Source organism: Carettochelys insculpta, chromosome 4 (assembly GCF_033958435.1).
Source record: "Carettochelys insculpta isolate YL-2023 chromosome 4, ASM3395843v1, whole genome shotgun sequence".
Taxonomy (NCBI): domain Eukaryota; kingdom Metazoa; phylum Chordata; order Testudines; family Carettochelyidae; genus Carettochelys; species Carettochelys insculpta.
In genome coordinates, this window is record NC_134140.1 from 13,716,071 (window position 1) to 13,743,677 (window position 27,607).

The 27,607-nt window shown below is 48.1% G+C and overlaps 1 protein-coding gene across 2 annotated transcripts; it reads left to right on the plus strand.

The window, feature by feature from the left end:
• Positions 1-4,188: 4,188 nt before the first annotated feature.
• On the plus strand, positions 4,189-26,152 carry FABP1 (fatty acid binding protein 1). Of its 2 annotated transcripts, none has more exons than XM_074991679.1 (5): positions 4,189-4,242; positions 20,240-20,330; positions 21,877-22,049; positions 24,277-24,369; positions 26,035-26,152. In XM_074991679.1, the coding sequence occupies exons 2-5, from the start codon at positions 20,264-20,266 to the stop codon at positions 26,083-26,085; spliced, it is 384 nt and encodes a 127-aa protein (XP_074847780.1). In that variant the 5' UTR covers positions 4,189-4,242; positions 20,240-20,263; the 3' UTR covers positions 26,086-26,152. The 2 variants fall into 2 exon arrangements, with proteins under 2 accessions (XP_074847780.1, XP_074847781.1); XM_074991680.1 differs by having other exon boundaries at positions 4,224-4,242; positions 20,244-20,330.
• Positions 26,153-27,607: the final 1,455 nt, after the last annotated feature.

A 27,607-nucleotide genomic window follows, 5' to 3' on the forward strand; every position in this document is an offset into this window, starting at 1 on the left:
CTCTGTTACTAGTCCTTGTAATGTGTCAGGTAGTTGATGTCTCTGTTCATACCACGTGTTAATGTCTCAGATTTGAATATGAACTCTAACTCACAAATCTCTGGCTCTAATCTGTTGTTAAATTCTCTATGTTCCAGGACACAAATTCTCAGGTCTTTAATAGAATGGCCCACTCCATTGAAGTGTTCACCGACTAGCTTACGTGTATTGAGTTTCTCAAAGTCTGCTCTGGCCGTGTCTACACTAGCCCCAAACTTCGAAATGGTCATGTAAATGGCCATTTTGAAGTTTACTAATGAAGCGCTGAAATACATATTCAGCGCCTCATTAGCATGCGGGCGGACGCAGCACTTCGAAATTGACGCGGCTCGCCGCCGCGCAGCTCATCCAGATGAGGCTCCTTTTCGAAAGGACCCTGCCTACTTCGAAGTCCCCTTATTCCTATGAGCAGATGGGAATAAGGGGACTTCAAAGTAGCCGGGGTCCTTTTGAAAAGGAGCCCCATCTGGATGAGCCGCGTGGCGGTGAGCCACGTCAATTTCGACGTGCCGCAGCCACCCACATGCTAATAATGCGCTGAATAGGTATTTCAGCGCTTCATTAGTAAACCTCGAAATGGCCATTTGCATGGCCATTTTGAAGTTTGGGGCTAGTGTAGACATAGCCTCTGTGTCCATTTATTCTTTGGTGAAGGTTTTGCCCAGTATCAGAAAAGTAGCTGTGTTAATCTGTATCTTCGAGAACAAGAAGTCCTGTGACACCTTATAGACTAACAGATATTTTGGAGCATAAGCTTTTGTCAGCAAAGACGTGCTTCATCAGGTGCATGAGATGGGGGGTGGGGGGACTCCTCAGAGGAGTATTTAAAGAGTGGGGTCCCAGTAAAAGGGAGGGCAAGAGCTGACAAGGTCTATTCAGTCAGGGTGGAAATGGCCCATTATCAGCAGCATACATCAAGAGAGGAGAAAAAACAAGTCAGATCAGTCAGGGGGGATGCGGCCCATTGTCAGATTGTAATGTGGAGGTGTGAACTTCCAGCACAGAGAAACTGCTTTTGTAAGGGGCCAGCCACTCCCTGTCTCTGTTTAGTCCTTGGTTGATGGAGTCAAATTTGCAAGTGAATTGCAGCTCAGAGATTTCTCTCTCCATTTTATTTTATAAATTTTTTGTTGTAGGACTGCTACTTTTAAATCTGTTACTGAGTGTCCAGGGAGATTGAAATGTTTTCCTACAGGTTTGTGTATGTTGCCATTCCTGAGGTCTGATTTATGTCCATTTATTCTTTGACTTAGGACCATGTTTCTCGACCAGTATGAGAAAAGTCGGGGGGCACTTATAATTTTTAAAGGGATAATTTATAAAAAGAAAGGTTGAGAAACACTATTCTGATGAAACTCAGGGCTTGTCTTCACTGCAGTGTTAGCTCAAGTTATCTCCATCTGAGGTGATTTCCCTGAGGGCCCTACCACAGCAAAACAAGGCTCTGAGCAGCTCAGACTGATTGGATTAGCAGCAGTGTTTGCGTTAGCAACACAGAGTAGCTGCATCACTGGAATAGACCCTGCATAGTAAGCAAGAGGGAGCCGTGCTAGTCTATATACTATCAAAACAAAAAAGCAGTCAAGTAGCACTTTAAAGACTAGCAAAGTAATTTATTAGTAACAGAGAGTAAGCCGTGTTAGTCTATACACTATCAAAACAAAAAGCAGTCAAGTAGCACTTTAAAGACTAGCAAAATAGTTTATTAGGTGAGCTTTTATTAGGCGAGCTTTTGTGGGACAGACCCACTTCTTCAGACCATAGCCAGACCAGAACAGACTCTATTTAAGGCACAGAGAACGAAAAACAGTAATCAAGGAGGACAAATCAGAAAAAAAAGGATCAAGGTGAGCAAATCAGAGAGTGGAGGGGTGGGGAGGGAAGGTCAAGAATTAGATTAAGCCAAGTGTTGCAGATGAACCCCTGTAGTGACTCAGAAAATTCCCATCCCTGTTCAAACCACGTGTTAATGTGCCGAATCTGAATATAAAAGCCAGCTAGGCTGCTTCCCTTTCAATAGTATCGGAGGGGTAGCCGTGTTAGTCTGGATCTGTAACAGCAATGAAGGGTCCTGTGGCACCTTATAGACTAACAGAAAAGTTTTGAGAATGAGCTTTCGTGAGCACAGACTCACTTCATCAGATGCTGGTGATTTCCAATACCAGCATCTGATGAAGTGAGTCTGTGCTCACGAAAGCTCATGCTCAAAACTTTTCTGTTAGTCTATAAGGTGCCACAGGACCCTTCGTTGCTGTCCATTTGAATAGCAGTGTGAAAGTTTTTTTTCAGTAACACGCATACTTTTAGGTCTTTAACAGAATGCCCCATTCCACTAAAATGTTGACTAACTGGTTTGTGGATCTGGAGTGTTTTGATGTCTGTTTTGTGCCCATTAACCCTTTGTCTAAGGGAGTTTGAAGTCTGTCCAATATACAAAGCATCTGGGCATTGTTGGCACATGATGTCGTATATGATGTTAGTAGAGGAGCATGGAATAGACCCTGTGGGAGTTTCAACTCCTATCCTCTCACAGGCCAGCCAGTTGAGTTTAAAGCACCTCTGAACTTTCATGTGTGTGCAAAAGTCAGGTTAGGAGTAATACTTGAAGTATCCCCAGAGCTAACACTGACGTGAAGGCAAGTTTAAGGGATTATGCAACTCAGATCAGCCAAATTCTGTTCTTCTGTAACCTTTCTGCAAGTCAGACATCATATCAACAAGAACAGGTGCTTAAACCCCTGCAGCCCTACTGACAAAGGGCCCATGGGCGGTTGAATGCAAAAACGGTAACAGTGCAACACTAAGGGCTTACCTAGACACAATTATGTTATGACTTCAACATAGAAAACCACTATGGTTAAAGCAGAACCTCCTAGTATGAATGGAGTTATTCCTGTATCCCTTATTCCCCTTAACTGATTTGCCTAAATTTTGGACCTGATCTATACAAGGATGTTCCGTTGAACTTAGCTGACTTAGGTCAATTATCGAAGCAATCATTCCACTCTTCAGGGTCTCTTTCGACAACTTTGAGGGCTCGTAAAGTAAATTTTGGAACTCCTTCTTTTCACGAAGAGAAACACCAAATTTGACCTTGCATGGTCTACGTTAGAATAAAGAGAGTTGTGAAATTCAATATTCTTGGCCTCCTGGAGGTATCCCACAGTATTGAGATATGGCCACTCTGGCTAGCACTTTCAGCTCCGCTGCTCTCCACGTGTGCAAGAAACAGCAAAGGAAAGTTTGAATTTCATTTCCTGTTTGGCTAGGCTCGCAGATGAGCTCCAGCATGGAGTGTCCAGGAGATCCGGAACCTTATTGCTGTCAGTGGGGGAGGGGATGAAGTTGTGCTGTCAGGACTACAAAGCAGCAAAAGAAACAGACACCAGTGCCAAAATATTGCAGCGCATGGTGGAAAAAGGATACACCAGTGACTGATTCTGCCCTTTTTTCGACACCTTCCCTTTTAATGCTCTTCCTCCTTCACGGTTAGAGTTACCATATATAATCTACACACCTATGTGTGGTTCATTGTCCCATGTAGTGGTACCTAGACCACGTCACAGTGAAAGAACGTGTCCTGTACAGCCTAAACTGAGCACCAGCAGGCCTTTAGCTTAAGCTGCAGAGACACCTGCACTAAGCTCTAGAGGTCCCAGGTTCAAGCGGGCCTGTCAGCAGTTACACGTACATCTGTTTTTTCCCCAGACATGTCCTATTTTTCAGTTCTTAAAACTCTGTCCAGATGTTCTTTTTATATTTCTAAAAATGTCCGGGGTAATAATAGGCGCCTGGACCCCTGGCCGTGGAGCTGGAGGCGATGGAGCGGCTGTTTTTCTTTGAGGGCTGGGCACTGGAGGGGGCCAAGCACAGGCAGCCCTGTCCACCTGCCCAGGCTGCAGGGAGGCTGCTGGGGGCGGCTTGGAGAAAGGACAGAGAAAGGAGTGGGATGAGGGGCAGCGCATGTGAGCCCCAGCTTCAGAAGCAGCGCAAAGGCGGAGAGCCAGAGCCCAGCTGGGAGACAAAGCAGGAGGTGGTGATGGAAAAAGCCTTCAGTTGGGCAGGGGGCGTGGCATGCAGCAGCCCCTCCCACTGGGGGGTGTGGGGGGGTGCACAACACACCCCGTCCTCCAGCATGATTGGCAGCTGAACAGGTGCCGGGTGAGCAGATCAGGGACTGCAGCAGCCAGACAGGGCAGCAGGGTGAGTGCAGCCCCCCGCCACTGCCTCCTTGCCCCCACCCCCGACACAGGCAGGGGGGAGACCTCAGTGCCCAGGGCAACGAGGCAAACAAAGCTCCCGAGCTGCTGATGCAATGGGAATGCAGCTGCTTTCCCTGTCCCTGCCTGACCCTCCACTTTCCCTCCCCCTCAGCAGCCCCACCACGAGCCCCTTCACTGCCTGTCCCAGTCCGAGTGGATGCAGGGGTTGTGAGTGAGCTGGTGCATGGGGTGGGGGAGGTGTTCAGACCATGGCCCCTCATTGGCACAGGGCTCTGGGGGTGGGGAGACTGCAGCTAGAGCATGCGGTGCTGGGGGGCAGCCGTGGGGTGAGAAGGGATGCCGAGTAGCATGGGAGGCAGCTGTGGCATGATTGGGTGGGGTGGCAGGTGGCTGAGGGACTGGGGGTGCACCATGGGGGGGCAGCTTTGCATGGGCAGGTGGGGATGTGAGGGAAGGACAGGTGTGTTTAGGGCTGACATTGAGAGGATGGGTGTGTGGGGCAGTGGTGATGGAGCAGATGGGGCATGGGTGGCGGGGTTGTATGGGGGGCAGTGCTGAGGCTGAGGTATGGGGGGTGGGGTAGTTGTCTGGGGGCAGTGCTGAGGCTGGGGTGTGGGGGGTGGGATAGTTGTAGGGGGCAGTGCTGCGGCTGGGGTGTGGGGGGTGGGGTAGTTGTAGGGGGCAATGCTGAGAGTGGGGGGTGGGGTAGTTGTATGGGGCAGTGCTGAGGCTGGGGGGTGGGGTAGTTGTAGGGGGCAATGCTGAGTCAGGGGTGGGGAGGGGTAGTTGTATGGGGGCAGTGCTGAGGCTGGGGTGTGGGGGGTGGGGTAGTTGTAGGGGGCAGTGCTGAGAGTGGGGGGGTGGGGTAGTTGTGTGGGGCAGTGCTGAGAGTGGGGGGTAGTTGTATGGGGCAGTGCTGAGGCTGGGGGGTGGGGTAGTTGTAGGGGGCAGTGCTGAGTCGGGGTGGGGGAGGGGTAGTTGTAGGGGGCAGTGCTGAGTCGGGTGGGGGAGGGGTAGTTGTAGGGGACAGTGCTGAGTCGGGGTGGGGGAGGGGTAGTTGTATGGGGGCAGTGCTGAGGCTGGTGTGGCGGGGGTGGGATAGTTGTAGGGGGCAGTGCTGAGTCGGGGTGGGGGAGGGGTAGTTGTAGGGGGCAGTGCTGAGTCGGGGTGGGGGAGGGGTAGTTGTATGGGGGCAGTGCTGAGGCTGGTGTGGCGGGGGTGGGATAGTTGTAGGGGGCAGTGCTGAGTCGGGGTGGGGGAGGGGTAGTTGTAGGGGCAGTGCTGAGTCGGGGTGGGGGAGGGGTAGTTGTATGGGGGCAGTGCTGAGGCTGGTGTGGCGGGGGTGGGATAGTTGTAGGGGGCAGTGCTGAAGCAGGGGCACAGGAGCAAGGGGCAGTTGGGGGTGGAGGGCACAGCGGTGGATTGGCCGGAGGCGTGCTGGGTGTAGAGGGCAGCATCTCTGCGTTTTCCGCGAGGGTACGAGGGATGGAAGTAGCACAGAGAGACGGAGGCGTGTGCTCTGCCTGTCACCTCCTTTCTAGCTGGGCTCCAGTCAATTTGCAGATGTGCTTGCGACCTTAGTGAACGGGAGTGTGACGCAGGGTCCAGAGCAGGACATTGAGTGGTGCATCACCACTCCCAGCCAACATGGAGCTGGGATGCAGCGGGAGAACCTCTTTTTCACCCTAAGCCCCACTCTCAGTGAAGGTCGCCTGCACTGACCAGGCGCGGCGCGGCGCATCGCTCCAGTACAGGAAACCTGGGTGTAGAGTCGTGAAACAACTTTCAGGGACAAGTCTCCTGACAAGCCCAGGTGAACGGCGACTAATTTTGGGGTTAACCATGGTGGCTGGGAGGAGGGGACCACTGCCACAAACCCAGCAGATGGTCACGTGACGCAATCCCCCTCTTTGCAGTGCAGGAGCGCCCTCTTGTTTGCAAGTTCAAGTATGGTTCAGCCCTATTCAAGGTCCCTTTACTGTGCTGGCCCCACCAATGACAGTCCTTCCTTGGCACTCATTTCCAGAGTGCACTGGTGTGGCTTACAGAACATAGATCAGTGCCTGCATAGACAACATGCGGGGGATGTCCTGGGGGGGTCACATGCACCCCCGCGTCACCTCCTGTGTCTCACTCACCGTGAGCACCACTGCCCATGTTCATGTGGGCAGTCCCGCCCCTCTCCCGCAGCGGCGCAGCCCAGCAGCGCTACTCCTAGGTCGGGGGACACAGTGAGGGGGACTGACCCCGCACTCACTGGAAGGGGCAAGGTGCTTCCACAGGAAGAAGCAGGAGGGGTGCAGACCAGGGGCAGGGAAAGGTCAGAGCAGGGGTGGGAGACGGGTGGGGCATGGGTGGAGAAGGGATGCGACAGAGCAGGGGCATGAGGCCATTGCCCCTCCTGCAATCCCTGCACCAGTCGTTGCTGGGTGCCTACATGCACATTTAACCTTCCTGATCCGCCTGAGGTCTTACATAGCACTTTACAAAGGAGAGAAGTATCATTAGCTGCCTTGTTACAGTGGGGGAAACTGAGGCACAGGGTGGTCACACTGGGCATTTGCACAGCAACACCCAAAAAACTAAGTCCTGCTCTTAGTCTAGGTCGGTGCCAAGCCACTAGCTACACTGTACCAGTTTCAAGCACAGATGTGGGTTTCTCAGAGGTTTCCCAAGCTGGCCTCCAAAACCCTAGGCCTTTCAGAGCTCCTTGCAAGGAAGGAGCTCCCAGGAATGAATGCTGGGGGTTGGATCACTGGCAGCCTAACAATGAGTTACCCCCAAAGGGGGCTGCACATATACACCCCGCAGAAGCCGTGAACAAATCCGAGTTTTGCATGAGCCCTGTCCTTAAGCAGCTTTTGCTGCCACTTCCCCAAACGTACTACGACTTTGTGTTCTAACACTGAGGTCAGAGCCCCAGCTGGTGTGGCTTGACAAGGCTCTGCTGAAGTCAGTGGAGGGGCTGGCCCATGCTGTTCTGCTGGAATTCATTATGCTAAGCTAGTCTGGGTAATGTTTGCATATGACATGCAAGCACCTGTTGCCAGATGATGACTGCACCATCTCTGGGTAGGTCTTATGAGCCTCTCCCCCCAAATTGGTTCAGTTCAAATCATTCCCATGCAAGGAAGGCTCGGAAGGTGTCACAGCTGCACTGTTGTCATTCTCTGGCACAATGACTCAATAGGCCTGACCCACCTGCAGGGACCTTCCTGGATGTTGTACCCCTGGCCCAGGTCATGACATCGGTAAACAAAAGGTCTTGTAGCCAATGTTCCTTCTAATCTTTTCTTTCCATGTGCAATTTTTTTCCATCCATGCGTGGAATAAATTTTATTGTGTGCTTGAGGCAGTAGAAACAAAACCTAGCTCTGGGGGCTGTGCTAGTCGGCTGGTCGGCTTTGGACTCACTCCTGAGCAGCTGCACAAATTCACAGCTTACAGAGCACATTGCTTGTAGCTGTCTTTAATGCCTTGCATTCTACGACTGCCCTAGTTCATCCAATGGTGGCTGGAGGGAGGTTGTGGAATGTTTTATCCCCTTCTGGTCCCACAGTGTTTTGCAGGTTCTTTGACGACTCCTTCTTGGGGAGCAGTGCTGGGAACAGTGGAATGGGAAACTACTATGTGGAGATACTAACACTGTTTGTCCAAGCCCAGCCTCTCAACTATGGGGAGGAACCACTAAGCTCGGGTCACAGAGTGCTGGATTGTGTGCACACAGAAATGATGTACAGAGGCAGGCTAGTAATGCAAGAGCAGGGGGTGAAAGAAACCCATCCCAGCAAGATTTGGCTGTGAAGCAGAGCCGTTGGCAACTGTAGACTGGGTTGACAGGCAGGCATTGATCCCATCTAAGTGTCCATCAAAGCATAACCAAGGTTGCCAACTCCCCCAGGCGGGATAACACTGACTTTTCCTCTTTCTTTGATTCCTCACTCCTTGCCCCAGTGGCATCTGGGGACCATGAGGGCTGAGCCTGCAACAGCAGCTTCACTTTCACTTGTGCTTTTTTTTCACCTAGTCTTTGCCCTGCTGTTGCCCTTTCTTGTAGCTAAGACACAAAGCCAGATCCTCACTGCCTGGTCAAGTTCCTATAACGCTTTTCTAAAAGAAGGGTGTCACTTCCATTGTTCTGGTTAAGCTCAGGTAACTACATTTTCCCTGCCTCAGGCCCCATCAAATTTGACTGGAGAAAAAGATATTCTCCACCTCCTGTCCAGGGTTCCTGCTAATTTTTTCACCCACGGGTGGAATAAATTTTGTTATGTGCACCAAAGCAAGTGGTGATGTGCACCACCAGTAGAAACACACATTTCCCACTGTGGGCACTCTGCTAATAACCTGGGCATCACCTGAATCTCACCTGGGCAGCCACCCAAGTGCTCAGCTTGCAGGGAACACTGCTCCTGTCCTAATTTGTGGCATAATATTGTTGTATAGTGCAGAGCTGCTTTACTTCCTCCCCTCTCCAGAGATGGCTGCATTTCATATGGAGGGAGAAAGTAATCCCCACATTTCCCCTACCCTTCCCCTTGTGAGCACTAACTTGGTGTTATTTTAAGCCTCGAATTAAAGTTTCTGCAGACTTGTGAAATTTAGAGGGGCCTTATTATCAGTGGTGCCAAGCACCTGGTCCCATTCAAGTGGAAACTCCAAATACTAGAAAATTAAATCCATTCTTAACACAGAAGAAGATGTGCGCTCAGAAAACTTGCATTGCTTCCCCCTTTGTGGAGGAAAACAGTTATTGATTGATCAGGAGAAGATATAAACACAAGTTCTTGTAGGTTAAATGTTATTTTCTGTGTAGTCATCCATTAACGTACTCAGCTCAAAACATGGCCATCGTCTGAAGGAGTGGGTCTGTCCCACGAAAGCTCACCACCTAATACATTATTTTGTTAGTCTTTAAAGTGCTACTGGACTGCTTTTTTGTTTTGATAGAATATAGACTGACACAGCTATCTCTCTGTCAGTACTCAGCTCAGGTGTCATTACAAATCCCCATGTCAGAACACGGGAGAGAAGCACTTTCCTACACCCTGAGAGGTATTTTGAGGATGAATACGTTAAACAGTGTGAGGTGCTCAGATCCTATACTGAAGTTGGGGGAGGGTCCATATTTAAGCTCTTCCACAGCTTACAGAGGATAAAGAAATTCAACAAAAATGCCTACTCACAGGGACTACAAACCCCTACCTTCCCGTGAACTAAGTGCCATCTAACTAGATATTAAACCCCACACTAAAATCAAACCAATCTAAATAGTAAGCAAATAAGTGGACGATTCACTGGTCTAGTTCAGTGTGGTATGTCTGAGAAGTAGACAGCTCTGGAAGAGTCTGTATCTATTGTGTGTACATCTGCTCAGAATGCTAGGTAAAAAATTGGGTTATTTGGGTGAAAGTTAGCTGTGGGATGTCTCTCTGAGTTGCCTATCACCTCTGGTGATTGCTGTTTAGATATGCCCTCTGGATGATGTAACTGTGCACTCTTAATCTTTTTATGCCTTTTATATTAACATGTTTATGTGGGTATATTATTAAATCCGCAAACAAACCAAAGGGCACAAAATTGCCCTTTTGGCACAACAAATAGACATCCGTCCCTTCCAGATGCAGTGTGTGTTAAAGAATGACAGTCATCTGATATGGGCTGGGAGATAACATTTCCACATGGGTGTTTTTTTTTCCCACATCCTCCCTAACCTCCCCAGTTTTTCATTATTTTGTGTTTTGTAAGGCAGTCATTAATAAGGCCAAAGATCAATGTGAGGAGACAAAGACAAGCAGGCAGAATTTTGAAAGAGGAACCAAGTTCTTTCATCTCAGCTTCCCCCTGCAGATTCTTAAGGCAGCAGTGATTTCATATCGTAACAGGTTCTCAGGGCACCACGCACCATTTTGTTCAGTAGAGCAAAGTGCACAACACTCTTGTGGGGACAGAGGTCACAGGAGGATTGAGAGTGAGATTGTGCAACTCTTACTCCTGTTGATGGGACTATTTGAGTTAGTAAGGGTTTACCAATGGAAGGATTGCACCACCCAGCCCTAAAAGTCTAGCAAATAAATGAAATGAAGCAGCCAAATTTTAGCTCAATGGAGATATGTGACTATGAGTGAAAATGAACAGAGAGTGCCGCTTGGGCCCTGTGCCCTAAGCCAAAGAGAAAGGAGAGTGCAGAGGCTAGCCTAACAACCTAACACGTGAGAGATGCCAGTGCAGTTCCTTGCTCTGCTGCAGATTTCCTGTATGACCTTGGGCAAGTTACTTCATCTCTGAGTATGTCAGTTCCCTCTCTGCAAAATGGGGATAGTAGCATTTTTCTACCTCAGGGAGGTATGGGGATAAATAGTGTGGGATGCTCAGATCCTATAGTGGTGGTCGTCCATAGATAGACCACAGAGCATAGTTTGCTATGGGAAATGTGATGTCCCTATGCAAAGAGAGGACATGATACAAATCCTCTTTATGCATACAGCACTTTTTAGATCCCGCAATCTCCCAAGCGACCTTCAGAAGGAAAATAACTTGATTGCCAACTCTAGTTTGTTTAACGATAGCAATTAATAATAGTAACCACTTAAAAGTTAATGAACATTCATATGCAAGGCTTAAAAGGAAAACTTTGTATATACAGGCCCTGACTCAGATCTGACTCGCACCAGTGCAAATAAGGAGTGACTCCCGTGCAGCTACTGGTGTCAACGGGTAGAAGCGTAGTTACTATCAGGTTAATGACTTGGGCTGGGTGCAAACTAACCTGTAAATCTGACTTTCTTAAATTAGGGGTCCAGTGCAAATGACAACCTACTATTATGTATTATATTGTATTGTGGTAATGTCTCAAGCTGCAAGTATGGACCGGCCCCCATTGTGGTAGGCACTGTACAAACACAGAACAAAAAGACAATCCCGGCTCCACATCCAGATGCAAATGGTAGAGCTTGAGCAGATCCCTACTGACAACAACAGTAATGCTCCTGGAGTCACTAGCTGGTAGTGCACGCACAAAACCGTAACAGCTTCTCAGGCATGCCAGTTACATAGCAGGGCAGAGGCTCATTTAGGAGTAGTTCGCACCATTTCAATGCACAGAGTGAGCAGCGTCTGTGCTCTCCAAAGCGCAGAGATTGCATTTGCCCCGACCCTTATTCATAAAATTCCCACACATCTTTTTGCACACTTCTTAAAGACCAGAGACAACGTGGCCCTTAGTAAGTAGCCAGGCACCACGACACGTTTAAGTGACAATGCTATGTTCCAGCTTCTCCAAGTCCCTGTGGCATCCTCAGACAAGAATATCTCAGGAACATGCTACCGAGTGCTTTGCAGAGTGGGCCTAGGCTGTTTCCGCCCACAACATAACTCCAGATGTCACTCTATGACCAGACTCTGCAGTAAGATTAAGGGACAGGGGTGCAACAAGGGGATGTTTCAGGATGAGGCCCACCTCACTCAGACATGAGACTATCTCATGGTTCAGTGCATTTCCCAATGATTTGCAGTTCAAACAACCAGGTGAAGCTCAGGGTATGTCTATACTTACCAGGGGTCAGTGCACCACGATTGGTCTTCCAGGGATTGATTTTGCCATGTGTGTGAAGATGTGGCAAAATCTATCTCTCCGGGCTTGGCCGTTGACCCTGGCAGTAAGGATTTTCAGCACGAGCCCCTATAGTCCCGATCCACGCCAGGGAAGAAGTCGATCCTGACGTGTTGATTCTCGCTTTGCAAATGGCGTGGCTAGAATTGCATATCTGGGATCGACTTTGATCCCTAGTGTAGACCAGTCCTCAGTCACTGCACTGAAATCAGTGAAGCACTCTAACTTCAGAAGAAGGGACAAACCCACCCTGCAAGTCAGAACTCTTCTATGAATTTCAGGACGCAGGGCATCTCCACCCCTATTGTCTATCCATTGTGCACACATTTAGCCATTGTGGAATGCAGTGTTGTTGTAGCCAGTGTTCCCCGTAAGCTCAGTGCTTCGGCAGCCGCCCAGGAGAAATTCAGGTGCCACCCGGTTAATTAGCAGAGTGCCCACAGCCACCCACAGTCAGCAGCGTGTGTTTCTAATGTTTGTGCACGTCCACATATATCTTGGTGCACCTAACAAAATGTATTCTGCCCATGCATGGAAATCAAATAGAGGGAACTACAGTTGTACCCATGTCTGTCCCAGAATATTAGAGACCCAAGGTGGGTGAAATAGTGTGTTTTACTGACCCATCTTCTTTCTGTAAGGGACATGAGAGTTCAGTCCTACACAGAGGTCTTCTGCAGGTCCGGAAAATGTACTCAGTGTCAATGAAACCTGGAAATAATATGTTAACAACTCATTCTAAATCTGATCCACCTTGTGTTTGGCTGGGATGCTCAGAGAACCATGTCCCAGACCTGCAGAAGAGCTCTGGGTAAGCTTGAAAGCTGGTCTGTCTCACTTGCCCACCATGTTACAGTCATAGAAAACAAAAAAGCAGTCAAGTAGCACTTTAAAGACTAACAAAATAATTTATTAGTTGACCTTTCATGTTACCGTTACTAGTCATAGAAAAGATTTTAGCAACCATCATGTCATCATGATCAGAGGAGACCCTGTTGTCTGAGGCCACTGACTCTGTGTTCTGCTTTCAAGTATAGGCACTGGGTAAAGAGAAGCTAAATTAAGATCTGCTGTGAAATGCTGTTTGGGGGAAATTCAGCCCTCTTCACCATGAGTGTGCCCATTGCATAAATGTCCTTTAAGCTTTCAAAATAGGAACTTTCACAGCATGGCTCTGGCCTTTCACAAAGGCAGTGATGAATTTCATCCCTTATGAGCATTAATCACTGAAGTAAATCATGTTACAGCCTTCTGAACAAGCTGCTGTGCTTGCAATTATTTATCAGGCAGCTGATAAGGATGTAATCTAATCTAGGAACTGTACATCAAGGACTGTCACTTAGAAAAAGAATCAAAGATGTTGATAGAGGAAGCCCTTATTAAGAGCTTATCTATGCCTGAATAACACCAAGTGTAGAAAGCTTTTTCTTAGAGGTTGTTCACATTTGAAGTTTATTCAGGAATATAAAGTCTGCTTTAAATTCACATTTTGTAAGCCCTGAAATAGCTTTCACTTAAAGGAGACCTGCAAACAAAAATAAATAAATAAAAGGACCCATGGCCTTTCCGCCTTCTGTACCCAACTGGTCATGAGAGACACACAAACACACAACAACCCCCACCCCCCGCCCATGTCACCAGGTTTGGGGTTGTGCTCTTTACATTTCTCACAGATCCGCAGAGTGACAGCCTCCAAAATACAGGGAGGCAGTCTGATTATAAGGGGGTCGTGCCTGTCAGCCCAGCCACCAGAGAGGGAGCCAGGCCCCCACACTACAATGTCTCTGGAGAAACTCATTACAGGGTGGAATTAGCTGACAGGTAGTGGCCCAAGCCTGCACACCAGGCCAGGCAGCAACTGAGTCTGTGTACCCCAGTCTGCCTATAGGGCAAGGTTTATTATTCCCTCTATTGTCGCGGTGTCTCCGTTTTTTCATTCCTAGCGGTGGCATTGTGTGCTTGTTTTCTTGAATTTCATGAGATTCATTTCAGACCAGTTCTCTAAGCCATTTTGACATGTTGGGAGTAAGGGAACTTTGAAGTTGTGCGGGTACTTCAAAGTGCTTGCGTCTAGACTGGTTGCCGGTGCTTCGAAGTTAGCAAGTTTGAAGTTTGCATGGTTAGAATTATGCTAATAAGGTGCTGCATGTGCAGCACAGCTCCTCATTATTATTCACCAATCAGGCATGTTTACATGCCCCTCTGCTGTCGCCCCTGTGCCACAGCCGAGCCTCAGTAACTCCACTTGGAATACAGTTCTGCAGTTAGTGGCGTACCCATTTCATTCAGTCTGTTCAGGTACAGCCGTGACCTGAAGAAGTGGGTCTGCCCCACGAAAGCTCGTCACCTAATAAATTATTTTGTTAGTTTTTAAAGGGCGACATGACGGTTGGTTTGTTTCCATATATCCTTAGTTTGTTTCTGAGAGCATCGTTAGAGACAGCATCAAAAGCCTTACTAAAGTCCAGATATATCACGTCCACTGCTCCCCTGCATCCATTAGGCTGGCTACACTGTCAGAGAAGTCAGTTAGAATGGCTGGCCATGATTTGTGCTTGACACATGCAGAGTATCTCTTGCTTATCCCCTGATTATGGTCCAGGTTTGAACAAACTGATTGTTTGAAACACCAGAACAGCCATAATGGGCTCAGACCAATGATCTGGCTAGCCCAGTATCCTGTCTTCCTGCGGTGGCAACGCCAGCTGTTTTGTTGGGAGCAAACAGAGCAAGGCAGAGATTGCTCACATCCCTTTGGGAGGAGGGATAGCTCAGCGGTGTGAGCATTGACCTGCTAAACCCAGCATTGTGAGCTGAGCCCTTGAGGGGGCCATTTAGGAATCTGGGACAAATAGGTTAAAAAAAAAATGGTCAGGGACGGCCCTGCTGTGAGGGCAAGAGACTGGACTCGGTGACCTCTCAAGGTCCCTTCCACCTCTGTGAGAGAGGTGTATTATCTCTAGATGTAGGGCACTTATCAAGCAAGTCATCCCCTGCTGGCAGTTAGAGGCTTAGGACACCCAAACTGTGGGGTTGTGTCCAAGATCATCTTGGCTAATAGCCATGGATGTACCCCTCCTCCGGCATGGTGCATGGGGTGGTGCGCAAAGGGTCGCATGCATCTCCCAGCACCTTGTCCCCCTTTGCACTCACTGTCAGAGCTGTGCCGGTGCAGGGGCAGTCCTGCCCGTCCCCCAGAGGGATTCCCTTGGTGGCAGGGCCTGCCCTGCTCTCATTAGAAGAGGTGGGATGGAACCAGAGCATGGAGGGGTGGGGCTTAGAGCAGAGGTTGTTGGTGAGGGGGCACGTACTTGTGGCCCCCCCCCCTCGTGGGTCACCCATCAGCAGTTGCCACTGGTGGGAAACCTGCGGTCTCCACACTGTGGTTTTTAGCCACACAGGGCACAAAAGGCTCCGACTGGGGAAGACAGCCAGGAAAAGCATCTCCCTGCTGCTGGAATCTTTCCCTGCGGCAGTAGGCAAGAGAAGGACTTGGGAATGGGAGAGGGAGGGAAAAGGCTGAGCCATGCCTATGAGCAACAAGGACAGTTGGCATTGGATGGCTAAGCCTTCCCTGCCACTGACCCATCTGAATACCTGAGCTGTGGTGGCCCTGCTACTCCACACACAGTGACACCTCCCCGTTGTCCCTACTGCTCACTGCATCCCTCCTCCTCTTGGTAGGGAGAGTGAGGAGGGATGCAGCCAGCCAGTAGGCAGCTAGCTGGAGGGAACTTGGGCTCACCCTGCAGACTGCATGGAATGATCAGTGAATGAAGCCAAAATCACCCAGGGTGTGGCACATACATGCCAGGTCCTTGAGTGCTGGGTGTTGTAATTGGATCTCAAGTTGACCAAGAGGCTGGTTAGAACACCCATAACCTGGCAACTCCCTGATGACTCAAAAGCCACAGTTTGTCCTCCACCTACATGCAGAAGTAGGTGAAAGTTTGATGGTGAAATCAGAGGCCAGGTCTGGCCAAACACATGGGCTCTGAAATACTAGTCCTGCCAGCGTTGCACTCAGAAGCAGTGTTCCCCGGAGGCTGAGAGTTTGGGTGGGCAGCCACCCAGAGGAGATTCAGGTGCCACCCAGCTGATTAGAAAAGCACCCACAGCGCTCACAGCCGGCAGCATGTTGCAACTGGTGTTGCGCATCTGCACATGCCTCAGTGTAGATAACAATATTTATTCTGCACATGGATGACAAAAATCAGAGGGAACCCTGCTTGGGAGACTGCCTGTTTCTGATAGCAGCCTGACAATACATGCAGGCCTGGCACCTCTTGCTGCACAGTGCATTTGGGAGATCCTCTCTCACAAAGGAGACAGAGATTGATAAATATCCACAGCTTTGCTTATCTACCTGGGACTCTTAGGGTTGGGCCTGGCCCTGCCCAAAGGGGCTCATTAACTGAATAAATGCAGAGGGCCAGATGCCCTGAGGTTAGAGGAGGAGTAGCTGGGTCTTTGCGCTAATAGGAGCCAAGGGAGCCAGCTCAACAAAGTTGTTGTCACCTGCTCTTCCTCTGGATTGAATGCCCTCTGGGAGGCAGGTGCTGCCGAATTAACCTCTGCATGACCATGCTTGTCATGCCGAGAAGCACCACCTATTGGAACTTCTTTGGCCAAGCCAGCCCAGTAAAGAGGCCATAGTGACGACCACTGCTGAAGCCTCCCCAGGGGCAAAGTTTCTTTTGCCCTGACTATTAACCTGTGTGTTGATGGCTGAACTAAACCACATTCAAACTGCCTCCCTTAACATGGGTGTCAGAAACCAGTACAGTCCTTTGTGTAATCCGCTGGCCAATACAATGGCAGCCTTCGCCTCAACCACAGGTACCTGTCAGAGGCCAAAACGAAGAGGGCTTTCTGGCTGTTGTTTCATGAAGCTTTGTGTGTCGCAGAGAAACAGCAGAAAGACCAGAGATGGAAGCAACAGACAAAGCCTGAACAAGACCTGGGAGCATGGCCTTGGGAACAGCCTAGTGAGGCAGAGCTTTTGGGGCAGAGTGCTGGCTGAAAGAGGCTTTGAACTATGAGGAAAACTGCTGGGGCCGGTGGCTTGATTCCTGCTGTGTATAAGCAGAATTGCTACAAAGATACCTGGTCTCATCACCAATTTTCTCTTGTCACTGGAACAGCCTGCAAGAGCCCAGGCTTTTAACTAACTGCTCAGGTGAAAAGGCGTACCACAAAACTTACCGCAGCAGATGCTAACTGGGCTAACTGGCTAGCCAGGTGGACTGAATATAGCCTAGACTAGGCAGCTCAGGCATACGAAAGAGGCATGCAAATGAGGTGACTCAAATGCAAATTAGGTATACATTGCATATTCAACACCTCATTTGCATATTTAATAGGAAGAAGGATTCTTTCAAAGATGGGGTTTACTTTTGAAAGATCAGCATCTATACGGGCTTTCTGCTTTCGAAAGAAGCTCTTTCAAAATTTCAAAATTAGAATATGCAAATGAGATACCAAAATATGCAAATTTATACCTCATTTGAATTTTTGATTTACCTCATTTTCATACCTCTTTCGAAAGAGGAATGCAAGTGTAAACACACCCACAATGAAGAGCTATGGCTTTCTTTAGTGGGTCATCCTTGAAAGGCTTCATGGAAGCTGGGAGGTTTTCAGAAGAGGTTTGGATGAGGAGAATTTAACCAGTAGAGCTGGTTGGAGAATGGGATTGCTTTCTGTGGGAACAGATGATGTTTCATTGAAAAATTGAAAAATTTTGCCAGAAAATTTTTTTTAAAAAATGGATTTTGAGGTTTTTGATTTTTCTGATGAAAAAATTAGAGGGAAGCAGAAACTTACTACACAAATGTACATTTAGGTAACCCCCAACAGAGAAGAGTTTGATAGAAAATTGTTCCTAGCCCTATTGGTCATCTAGCAAACAAGCAGGCACTTCCCAGCATGAGAAGCAACAGGGTGAGAATGGAAGATGGGAAAAGAAGAGAGTAATTAGCCTTTTGTGGAATATTGGTCTCTATATTTAAGGGAGAAGAGCTTATATTTTGGTTGGCTTCTACATCAGTTAAATGGAGACCTGTCTTCTCAGGGACATGCTGGCTGGAGTAGTCAGGAGAACCTCAGGGGCCATAGAAAGAGATGTGATCAGAGACGGAGTAAGGAGCAGAGCTGTCCAGAGCTCTGTGGGTGTCAAATGGAAGCTTGGACTTGATGCACAAACTGGCCAGAGTCCAGACAAGGGACTGAGAGCAGAGGTGATTCCAAGAAGTGAGGAAGCTTTTCACAGCAACATTTTGGGTGGGCAGATTGTGCCACCAGTCAGCTTGGAGGCTGCTGCTCAGCTCACTAATTATATAGCTTTTTAAAGACACTACTATGCAGATCTGAGGGCAGAGATTATCCTTGAATAGCTGATTGGCTCTGTGTGTGTGTGCGCGTGTGCATACATAGCAGTGGGAAATTGGGGGTGGGAAGGAGCAGAAAGAGACTTAAGGGAGGGTTTGTTCAGGGCCATCCTTAGGATTTATGGGGCTCTAGACAGTATTATTAAACCAGTGTCCCAATGCCCAATGGCAGCTGAGGAGGGGTGAGCAATTTTTTAGAGATTGGCTTGTATAATCTTCAGCAACGAATCAATGAAATATTTTAAAAGCAACTTTTAAACAAAGGTCCTGTCAACTAACACAGTAACTTCAGAAACTGACAGTATATACCTGGGGTCAGCAAACGCCTGCGAAATGGCTTCATTACCACTTCAATGGCTCTTTCATGGGTCTAATGTTCTGCCAAGAGCTCTGCGTGGCTGTTTTGTTTGAAGTTAACTAGACCCTCTCCGGAGGAAGCGGAGCCACAGAGCAGGAATAGGAAGAGGCAGGTGAGTGGACAGTAAGACCCATTGGTGCCTCAAATTTTCGGGCGCCCTACGCTTTCGCATACTCTGGGTATGGGTACAGGCAGCTCTGGGCTTGTTGGTGTTTCTCCCCCTCCCCTCCTTGTTTTGATAGCACATGGCTTCATCCCCTCTGCTGCTGTCATTCATCTAGTCCTCCAATAAGCTCAGCCCTGATATGGAGACAAAGGCCAATGATCAAGCTGGGATCCAAAACAAAGTTTCTCCAGGTTTGGATCTGGGGCTCTTCATTCTCACACATCTATCTCTTCACTGCCCTGTTAGAGGCTTTTTAATACTATTGTGGTATCCTGAAGTGCAACACAAGCTGCAGTTACTCTGATGCTGCTCAACATTATGACCGGGTGACACCATAGCCACAGCTGTTTGTGCCAGTATGTTGGAAAGAGCAAATGAAAATCCCGACATCTCACACAGCTCCACACCCAGATGCCAAAATATCATCCCCCATCTCCACCCCAACACTTTTTATCGTGTGTTTGCAGAACTCCCTTGCAGGGATCTTCAGACTTCATTGCACTGTGACCCCCCTTCAGGCAACAAGCATTACTGTATGATCCCAGGAGGGGGCACCAAAGCTGGAGCCCACCCAAGCCTGGGTGCCCAGGGCAAGGCAGCCAAAGCTGAAGTCTTAGCCCCAGGACCCTGGGCAGTGAGCAGGTCAAAATCAGAGCCTGAGCCCTACCACCTTGGGCAAGGCAGCGAAAACTGAAGCCAGAGGGCTTCAGCCCAGAATGGGGGGCCTATAGCCTGGACACCAGTAGGCAGGCCTCAAGTCCTTGAGTGTTAACCCTGGGAAGGGTCGAGGGACTCAGTCTTTGGACTTAGCCTTGGGCCCCAGCAAGTCTCATGCCAGAGGTTGTGAACCCATTAAAACTGAGTCACAGCCAGAAGTGGGAAAAGTCCCCCAGAAGTTACTTGAGTAAAAGTGCTGCTGCTTTTTTTTGGGGGGGTGCTTAAGTACGAGTCACCAGTGTCCTGCTGGAAAACTACTTGAGTTAAAGTATGTGCATGTGCACACACATCACATCTTGATTGTACTTAAGTATCCAGAAGCGAAAGCAGCTGCACTTTTACTCAAGTAACTTTTGGGGCATTTTTTTCCAGCTCTGATCACAACCCACGTCAGGGTCCCAGTGCACAGTTTGAGAACTGCAGTACTCTTTGGTTTGAATCCTTTCGCTTTTTCTGAGACAATCAGCGGACAAGATCTCTCTGCAATTTCTCCTTTCATTTCTTTAGCGTTACACATGCTGCTTTGCACCTTATTAGCATTGTAATGAAAAATAACCCCATTTTGTGACCTAGGTCTGGAGCTGAGGGAAGTGTATCACTGACCATTGCTCAGTCATACGTTAATGTTTGCGCAAGGCCATAAAATTACATCATATTACCTCTGACCGACTTTCAAGGCAACAGATTTTTATAAAGCCCAAGCACTGGTTACTGACAAGCTACATTCTTTCCCAGCAAGGCCACAGAGAACATCCCATCATGAGCTTCAATGGGAAGTTCGAACTGCAATCTCAAGAAAACTTTGAGCCTTTCATGAGAGCCCTTGGTAAGTGTCAGATAATGTAACTATGTTTTGTGTGTGTTTTCTCCATCCTTATGTAGCATCCAGCATGGTTTAAAATTGTGAAATAATATTGTATGCACACACCCCAGATTTAGACCAAAATAATTTTCATTTGTAATGTAGTATGTTACCATGTTTCTCTTTACGTATTCATATACATTTAAAATACATTACGCTGTACTTGTGATCCTACACACCTGTAAAAAGAACACGCAACTGCCAGAGCCTCTCACTGGCTGACATGCTGGGAACACTGCATACATTTCTCTGGGCTGTATTGTGCAGGAAGTCAGTCTGCAATGATCATAAGGGTCCCTCCTGGTCTAAGAGTCTGTGGGTCAGATCCTCAGATGCTGCAGATGGTTGGGAATTTCCAGCTAAATCAGTGGAGCTTTACCAATTTGCACTGGCTGACAAGCTAATCCTAGGACTCTATTAAATTAATCTGATTGCCTTGACTCTGCTCATCTGACATTCTGGGCTGGTCTACACTGGGGAACTTTTTTTGGGAAAAAAGCCCTTTTTGTTGGGGGTGGGGGGGAGTTTTCACACAGCCAAGCAGGATAATTTGAGATGAGTGCTTTTCCCTCCAAATAATTATTCCAGCTCTGCCAACAGGCCATCACTGACCTCCTCCTTTCAAGGTCAAAAAGAAATTGGTGTGAACAAAGTACAGCTATTATCCGCTCATGTGAAAGCATCTCTTGCAATGCTGTGGCTGTAAATGAGAGCGTTCCCTTTCCCAATGCTCTGGCCGTGGGAGTGCGATTTTCCAACATTACTTATCTGGACATTAGAACATTGAAACAAGTAATGTCAAGAACTCCCTGCAGTGTAGACATAGCCTCTGGTTATTGGGAATGAAACCTCTGATTCCGAGAGCTGGGTAAAATGAGCCCATTATTTAGCAGCCTGAAGTTAGATTTTTAGTGCCTTACTTTTTGGAACTCAAGTTGGAAAGTGTTGGCTTACATCTTCAATAACTTTCTAACTAGGAATTTTATGTTCTACAGCCCCTCTAGGTACTCATCAGCGATTTGCTTTGTCGTTTGTTCCATACATTGTGACACGCTTTTTACTCTCCATGCCTATGACTGACCTCCAGATTTTGAGGGATGGCAACCGGGGTGCTCCTCTGATCTCCTCCAAAAATTCTTTGTTCTCCTCTTCATCCTCTGTCTTCTGCTTGATCTTGACTTTCCTCTTAGCCTGGCCAGGAGTGGGGAGCAGTGGTGGCATTTCTTCCTTTCTAACCAGCCATGTAGGGCGCGGAACAAGTCTTTGTGTTGGAGATTTTCATCCAGTCTAGGCTCTGAATGACATTATGGGTTGCGCTCATATAGCACCTGACCACATGCTCCTGTATTAACTTAGGAAGCGTCCCTCAATCTGCGGCCACCGCAAACCAGTCAAGGAGCCCTGAATGTCGCAGGCATGAAAGCTGGCTCTGTTTGTGTGAAGTCCCAATCTTCCCCACTGTAGTGCTCCTCAGAACACTCACTGAGACTGGGCTTTTACTTCTGGCCAGGTCTTCCTGAGGAGTTGATCGAGAAGGGCAAGGACGTCAAGAGCATCACAGAATTTGTACAGAATGGCAACAAGTTTAAGGTCACCGTGACCACCGGCAGCAAAGTGCTGACCAATGAGTTCACTCTTGGAGAGGACACCGAGATGGAGACCCCAGCTGGAAAGAAGGTCAAGGTAGGTGCCCGGACCTCCTTTGAGTAGGTCTGTGGGACGCTGATCATCTCCATCCTGTGGGGTGCTAAGCACCCTGAGAGTGCTCAGTCCCCAGGGAAGGGGCCCTCCGCGCCTTGAAGGATCTTGTCCTTACACTACATCCCAACAACACAAGAAGGGCTGAACTGACATTGCCTCAGGCCCCCAGCACAATAATTTCTGGTGAACTTGTAGCACTTCCCTTTCCACCTAACCCAGAGATACCCAGATTTGCTCAACTAACAGCTGTGCCATGATCTTGCCCGGAGAGCCACAGGCAGCCTCAGAGCCCATAACTGCTGCTAGGGTAAATTATCTGCTTATGTACACAGGAGCAGCTCTGTTACACCATTTACACTGCCCAGGAATTCAGCCCTTGGTGTGCAGTAGGGATGTGTGGCACTCAGCGATTAGAGCTCCCAGCCTGCCCATGGATCAAAGTGGAGCAATGCATGCTGGGACATGTAGTTGCTATGGCCTGAATTCCCTCTGGTAACATTTAGATGGCCTGTGAATTGTGCTGTGTAAGTGCATGGAGGGAGCTTGGCTCGCACTTTGACCACATGGGGTTTATTATAGTGGAAGGGAAGGAAAGCTCTAAATGAAGCCTGAGGGCAGCACTGCCCAATGGACAGGGCATCTACCCACTTGGGTGCTATGCTTTGCGCTGCTTTAGGCAGGACGTCAGCAAGACACACAGGGCAGGTTTACTCAGCCCATGGCTGTGAGGGTCCTAGCCCAGGTCAGCAGACTTGTCTCCATGGGCCTGGCACCACAGCTCTCAACATAGCTGTTTGGATGTTGCAGCTCGGGCTGGAGCTCAGACACTGAAACAGAGAGACAGGGGAAGGCGTTAGAGCCCAACCTTCAGCTTAAACTATGCATCTATTTTTCACGCTGTAACATGAGTCCAGGTCTGGCACCCTGGGTGCAGAGCTCACTGCCGTGGTCTGTGTTGGCAGAGTTTCAAGAATGGCCTCTGCTGGTGGGTGCGTGTGTTTTGGAGCACCCCGTTTGGAAACCCAAGGGCCTAATTCTCAGAGGTGCTGAACACTTTCCTTTGCCTTCAGTTGGCTGCCTGGCTGTTCAGTGTCACTGAATTCCCACACAGCGCCTCTGATAGTCAGACCTCGCGTTTCCAAAGTTAGACCTCCCAAACACTGGGCGTCTCCTGGAAAGGCAGGCTGTAGCCGCTCTTTGTCTCAGTTCCCCCCCTGCCCGCCCCCGTGCAACATGTTAGGGAACCACAAAGAACAATTCTGTGCAAGTGCAGGTGGCTGCTCTTCCAGAATATCTGGCTGAATCTGGTTTGCCCTGGTGTGGTCAGCTGCAGGGCACAGGTATAAACCACGCCCTGCACTGTTACAGAAGACATGTGCACAGGCTCTTTGCCCCTGCTGACTGCTCCCTCATCTGCCTTTGTTTGGGTGGGCGATTGTGGAATTAGGGATATAGCCTCTAAAACTAGATAGTTCTTGTAAGTAGAAAGGAAAAGACAGACACGGGTTTGCCAGACATTAAAATCACACTGTTGGGAAATACAGCCCCTCATCTTCTCTATCTCATCAGCCAGTGGCTTTCTAGGCATTTTGAAGGCTACAGGAATTCCTCAGTCACCTGAAATTACCCTGCAGTGCTACACACCAAAAGGTCATTCCTATCCCACAAATGTATTGGGGATGAATCGTGAAATGGAGCAGAAGACAGGCTACCACCAGTTGAGTTAAAGCAATATTCTCAGAAAGTTAGCCTGAAGAAATTAAAGGTGTGCCTTTGAAATGGATTAGTTACACTTCAGCAGCCCCCGGTGTGAACAGTCTCAACGGTCTCATTCAAAATTAAAGTGGCCCTACTTCGGCTTAGTCTAATTAATTTTGAAAGTGAATTAAATAGAAATAGGTCAGCTTTAATTCAGAATAGCAGCATCCATGCAGGGATTGAATGTGTTTTAACTAATCCACTTCAAATTCACACTGTTAGTTAATTTGGAATCTTACACACTGGTGCCAGCTTCATCTCTAAGGGCCGGGAGGGGAAAGTGTTCAAACCCTCCCCCCTGCCCTGGCCCCACCCTGGATGACTAACAGAGTCAGTTCCTGTGATCTTACATGTGCCTAATGTTTTGAGTAATTAGAAACATGAGAGTGCAAATTGGTCTTTACTCTTCAGGCAGTAATAATGTCTCTCTCTCTCCCCTTGCTCCCATCAGGCTGTTGTTCAAATGGAAGGCGACAATAAACTGATCGCGAAGATGAATGAAATCACATCCATCACTGAAATAAATGGAGACATAATCACCAATGTAAGTGCATGAGGTTATATATACCATTAGAATCATGTAATCGCTTATAGCATGTTTCTAACAGAGGTCCTCAGGAGCAGCTAGCTGTTAGCATAGATCAGGAGTGAGCAAACTTTTTACATCGGGCCCCCGTTTTCGTCCTTGCAATTAGCAGGGGCCTCCCAATCTGTCTAAGGTAATCCAAACTAATGGCAATTTCGGTTATGTTCATATGAAAAAAACCTTTCAGCAAGTGTAGGAAAACAAGTCAACAGAATATAAAAACTAAATCAATTGGTACATAAATGTGAATTCGCAAACATAAAACAATAACAGATGTCATTTTTAACAATATGGATGAGCCTGAGAACCAGCAGCCCCTTATGAAATTTCACCCCCCATTTTGCACAGCCCTGGCAGAAAATGCTGGTGCCAATTACCAGTTTTACATTGGGCCAGAAACTCCAGAGCTATCAATCAGCATATTCCTACTTACTTCAGTGGAACTATGCTAATTCCCACCAGCTCAGGAGGTGCCTATTATACAGTAGTGTAGGAGAATCTGTTATTTATGTAGAGCATGGAGAATTAGCTGTACAGTAGACCCCCAACTTGCATGATTGCGACGTATGCGTTTCTTGCAATAACGCAAGTCAAAATTGTGAGTGGCGTGGAGTCAGGAACCAGGCAGCAGCCTGGCTCCCAGCTCCCCTCTGCTTGTGGGAGCCTGGAAACAGACCAGCACTGGGAGCACAGAGCCAGGAGCAGCTAGGACCAGGAGACTGAAAGCGACGGGGCCCCTCCCCTCCCTGGTCCTGATGCATGAAATTTGGCTTATGCATGGTTGCCCAGGAACGCAACCTAGGTATAAGTCGGGGATCTACTGTAATTTGGCCTTTTGTTAACAACCAACGTCTACAAGGTTTGGCTGAGAGTCTCAGAGGGTTTTATGTTAGTCTGTAACTTCAGAAACAACTAGAAGTCCTGTGGCACCTTAGAGACCAACACATTTATCAGGTCATGAGCAGTGTTCCCTTTAAGATAAACACTTGGACAAGCACCCAGGAGAGATTCACGTGCCACCCAGCTAATTATCAGAGCACCCACAGCTGGAGGCATGTGTTTCTGTTGGTGGTAAAGATCTTCACATGTTTCAGTGCACATAACAAAATTTATTCTGCCCGTGGATGGAAAAAATTAGAGGGAACATTGGTTATGAGCTTCTGAGGAAGTGGGTTTTACCCACGAAGATTCATGACCTAATAAATTTGTTAGCCATTTAAGGCCATTTTCAGTGCGAAGATGCAATACAATACATGCTATACACCTTTAATTAGGCAATTGGCATTGGAAGGTCACTGAAAAAGTGTGAATAAGCAAGACCTGAGTAAGAGAAAAACATTTTCACGCTCATTATAGCAGACTTATGGGGCACAACTGTCTCAGAGAGAAGGGAAGCTCAGTTGATTGGTTTCAAACAAGCAAGGCCAAACGGGACATGTGTGTTTTAGAACACTGATTAATATAGTAAAAGGGTTAGCTGGGCAACTTAAATGAGATACAGTGGTTGTACTTGGGGCCCAAAGTGAGGCCACTGGTCTGCCAGATTTGAGCCTTGGTGCTCATGATATTTGCAGGTGACTTCAGTGAAAGACTAAAGCTTTGTGCATTTTGTTTGGTTTTCAGACCATGACCCTGGGAGACATGAAGTACAAGCGAATCAGCAAGAGGATCTAAATTTCCATTGTGTTTCCTGGCATTGTACTGTGTAAAGTGTGCCCAATAAAGCACAGTATGTCTACAAGCCCCTTCGTTGTTGTCATTATTACTAGCATCCTCCTTAACATTCAGTGACAGTGCTGTAGCTCACAGATGCCTCTTACAAGAGCTGAACTGGCAATAGTCTCTATCCATTTACCCACTGAACAACTGTCTGTCTCACACCCCAAATGGCAAAAACTAGCTAGTAGGTGCAACTCAGTGTTACCTACCAGCTCTGTGTCCTTGGGGAACCAGAACAGGGCCACCTGTCAGGCCTGTGCTCTTGCTGAGCCACTGAGTGGTACTCATGAAAGACAACCCCCCCCCCGCCGACTCCACCTGGGGCCTCTGTTGGAACTAAAAGACAAAACACTGAAACTGGCAGGGACAGACACACCTAAATCCCACCAACAAGGGTGATTGGGTTAAGGAAACACCCCTAGCCTCATCTGCATTGAGGATAGAACAGAGACACATCTCCATTAGCATGCAGAATGGAGAACTGCTTTTCCAAAACAGGAACTGCACTGACTTACAGATATGGAAAGCTAAAGAGCATTGCCCGGTGGGAAATCTCTGCTCCAGATGCTAATGAACCCAGGCCTGCTCACGCCCAGATTAGTCATTATCAGACCAATGCTAACAATAGATCTTACAGTTATCCAAAATGCTGAAGCTGCCTAGTTGCAGTGTGAGCTCACCCATAGCCCAGCATGGTCTGTCTCTATTGAGTCTCCTCTGTTTATCCATAAACAAATCCAGTGTTCTTTTTGAACAACAGTCCTCTCTGTACAAACACCTGCCCTTGCTTAAAAAACTGTTCTGATGCCTTGGTGTAAATTCTGCATCAGTTCCATTGCGACTTCGTCATCTGCCTGATTGTGTCAGGGGCTCTGCTTGTCTCCTGCACGCTGGACCCCCGGCCACCATCACCATGTAGGAACCCCAGTCAGTGCAAGCTCTATGGAGTGTTTAGATCTCTCTCTTTCTTTCCCCATACCACTCTCTCTAGGCATAGCCTCCTGACCCTGCCTTATGTAATCACTTATGTGGTTTGCTAGCCCTAACATTTGTAATCAGTTTCAATTTAGATTTAATATTTTGTAACAGGTAAATATATATTCACTACCCAGAAATAAATAATTTTCATTGTTAAGCTGCTTACTTCTTTCTCTTTCTCTCCCACTCCCTCTTCCTGAGTGTTTGTCTTCCTGGGTGTTGTTTTCACTTCCCCATTCACTCTGCAACAACGCTTCTTGTACCTGCACTAAAGATCCCTGCAGTGCCCCAAAACCGTGTGGGGTTTGCCCATCGAATGGGTTACTAGTAGAAGTTGTGATGTGAAAGTGGGGATTGGGGAGTAGGTGCTGAACGTGGGTGGCATATGAGGGTGGCAGCTGAGAGTGCTGTTTAACCCAGCCACTGAGTCCAAGGGCACATAAGGGCCAGAGCTTGGCACTGCTGTGTGACCCAGCCCACTGAGTACAGGGACATATAA

Excerpts from the sequence above, each read along its gene's own strand:
- FABP1 (XM_074991679.1), top strand. The coding sequence starts at position 20,264 with ATGAGCTTCAATGGGAAGTTCGAACTGCAATCTCAAGAAAACTTTGAG. Across the intron at positions 20,331-21,876 it reads GCCTTTCATGAGAGCCCTTG|GTCTTCCTGAGGAGTTGATC; the intron begins GTAAGTGTCAGA and ends ACTTCTGGCCAG. Across the intron at positions 22,050-24,276 it reads CAGCTGGAAAGAAGGTCAAG|GCTGTTGTTCAAATGGAAGG; the intron begins GTAGGTGCCCGG and ends TGCTCCCATCAG.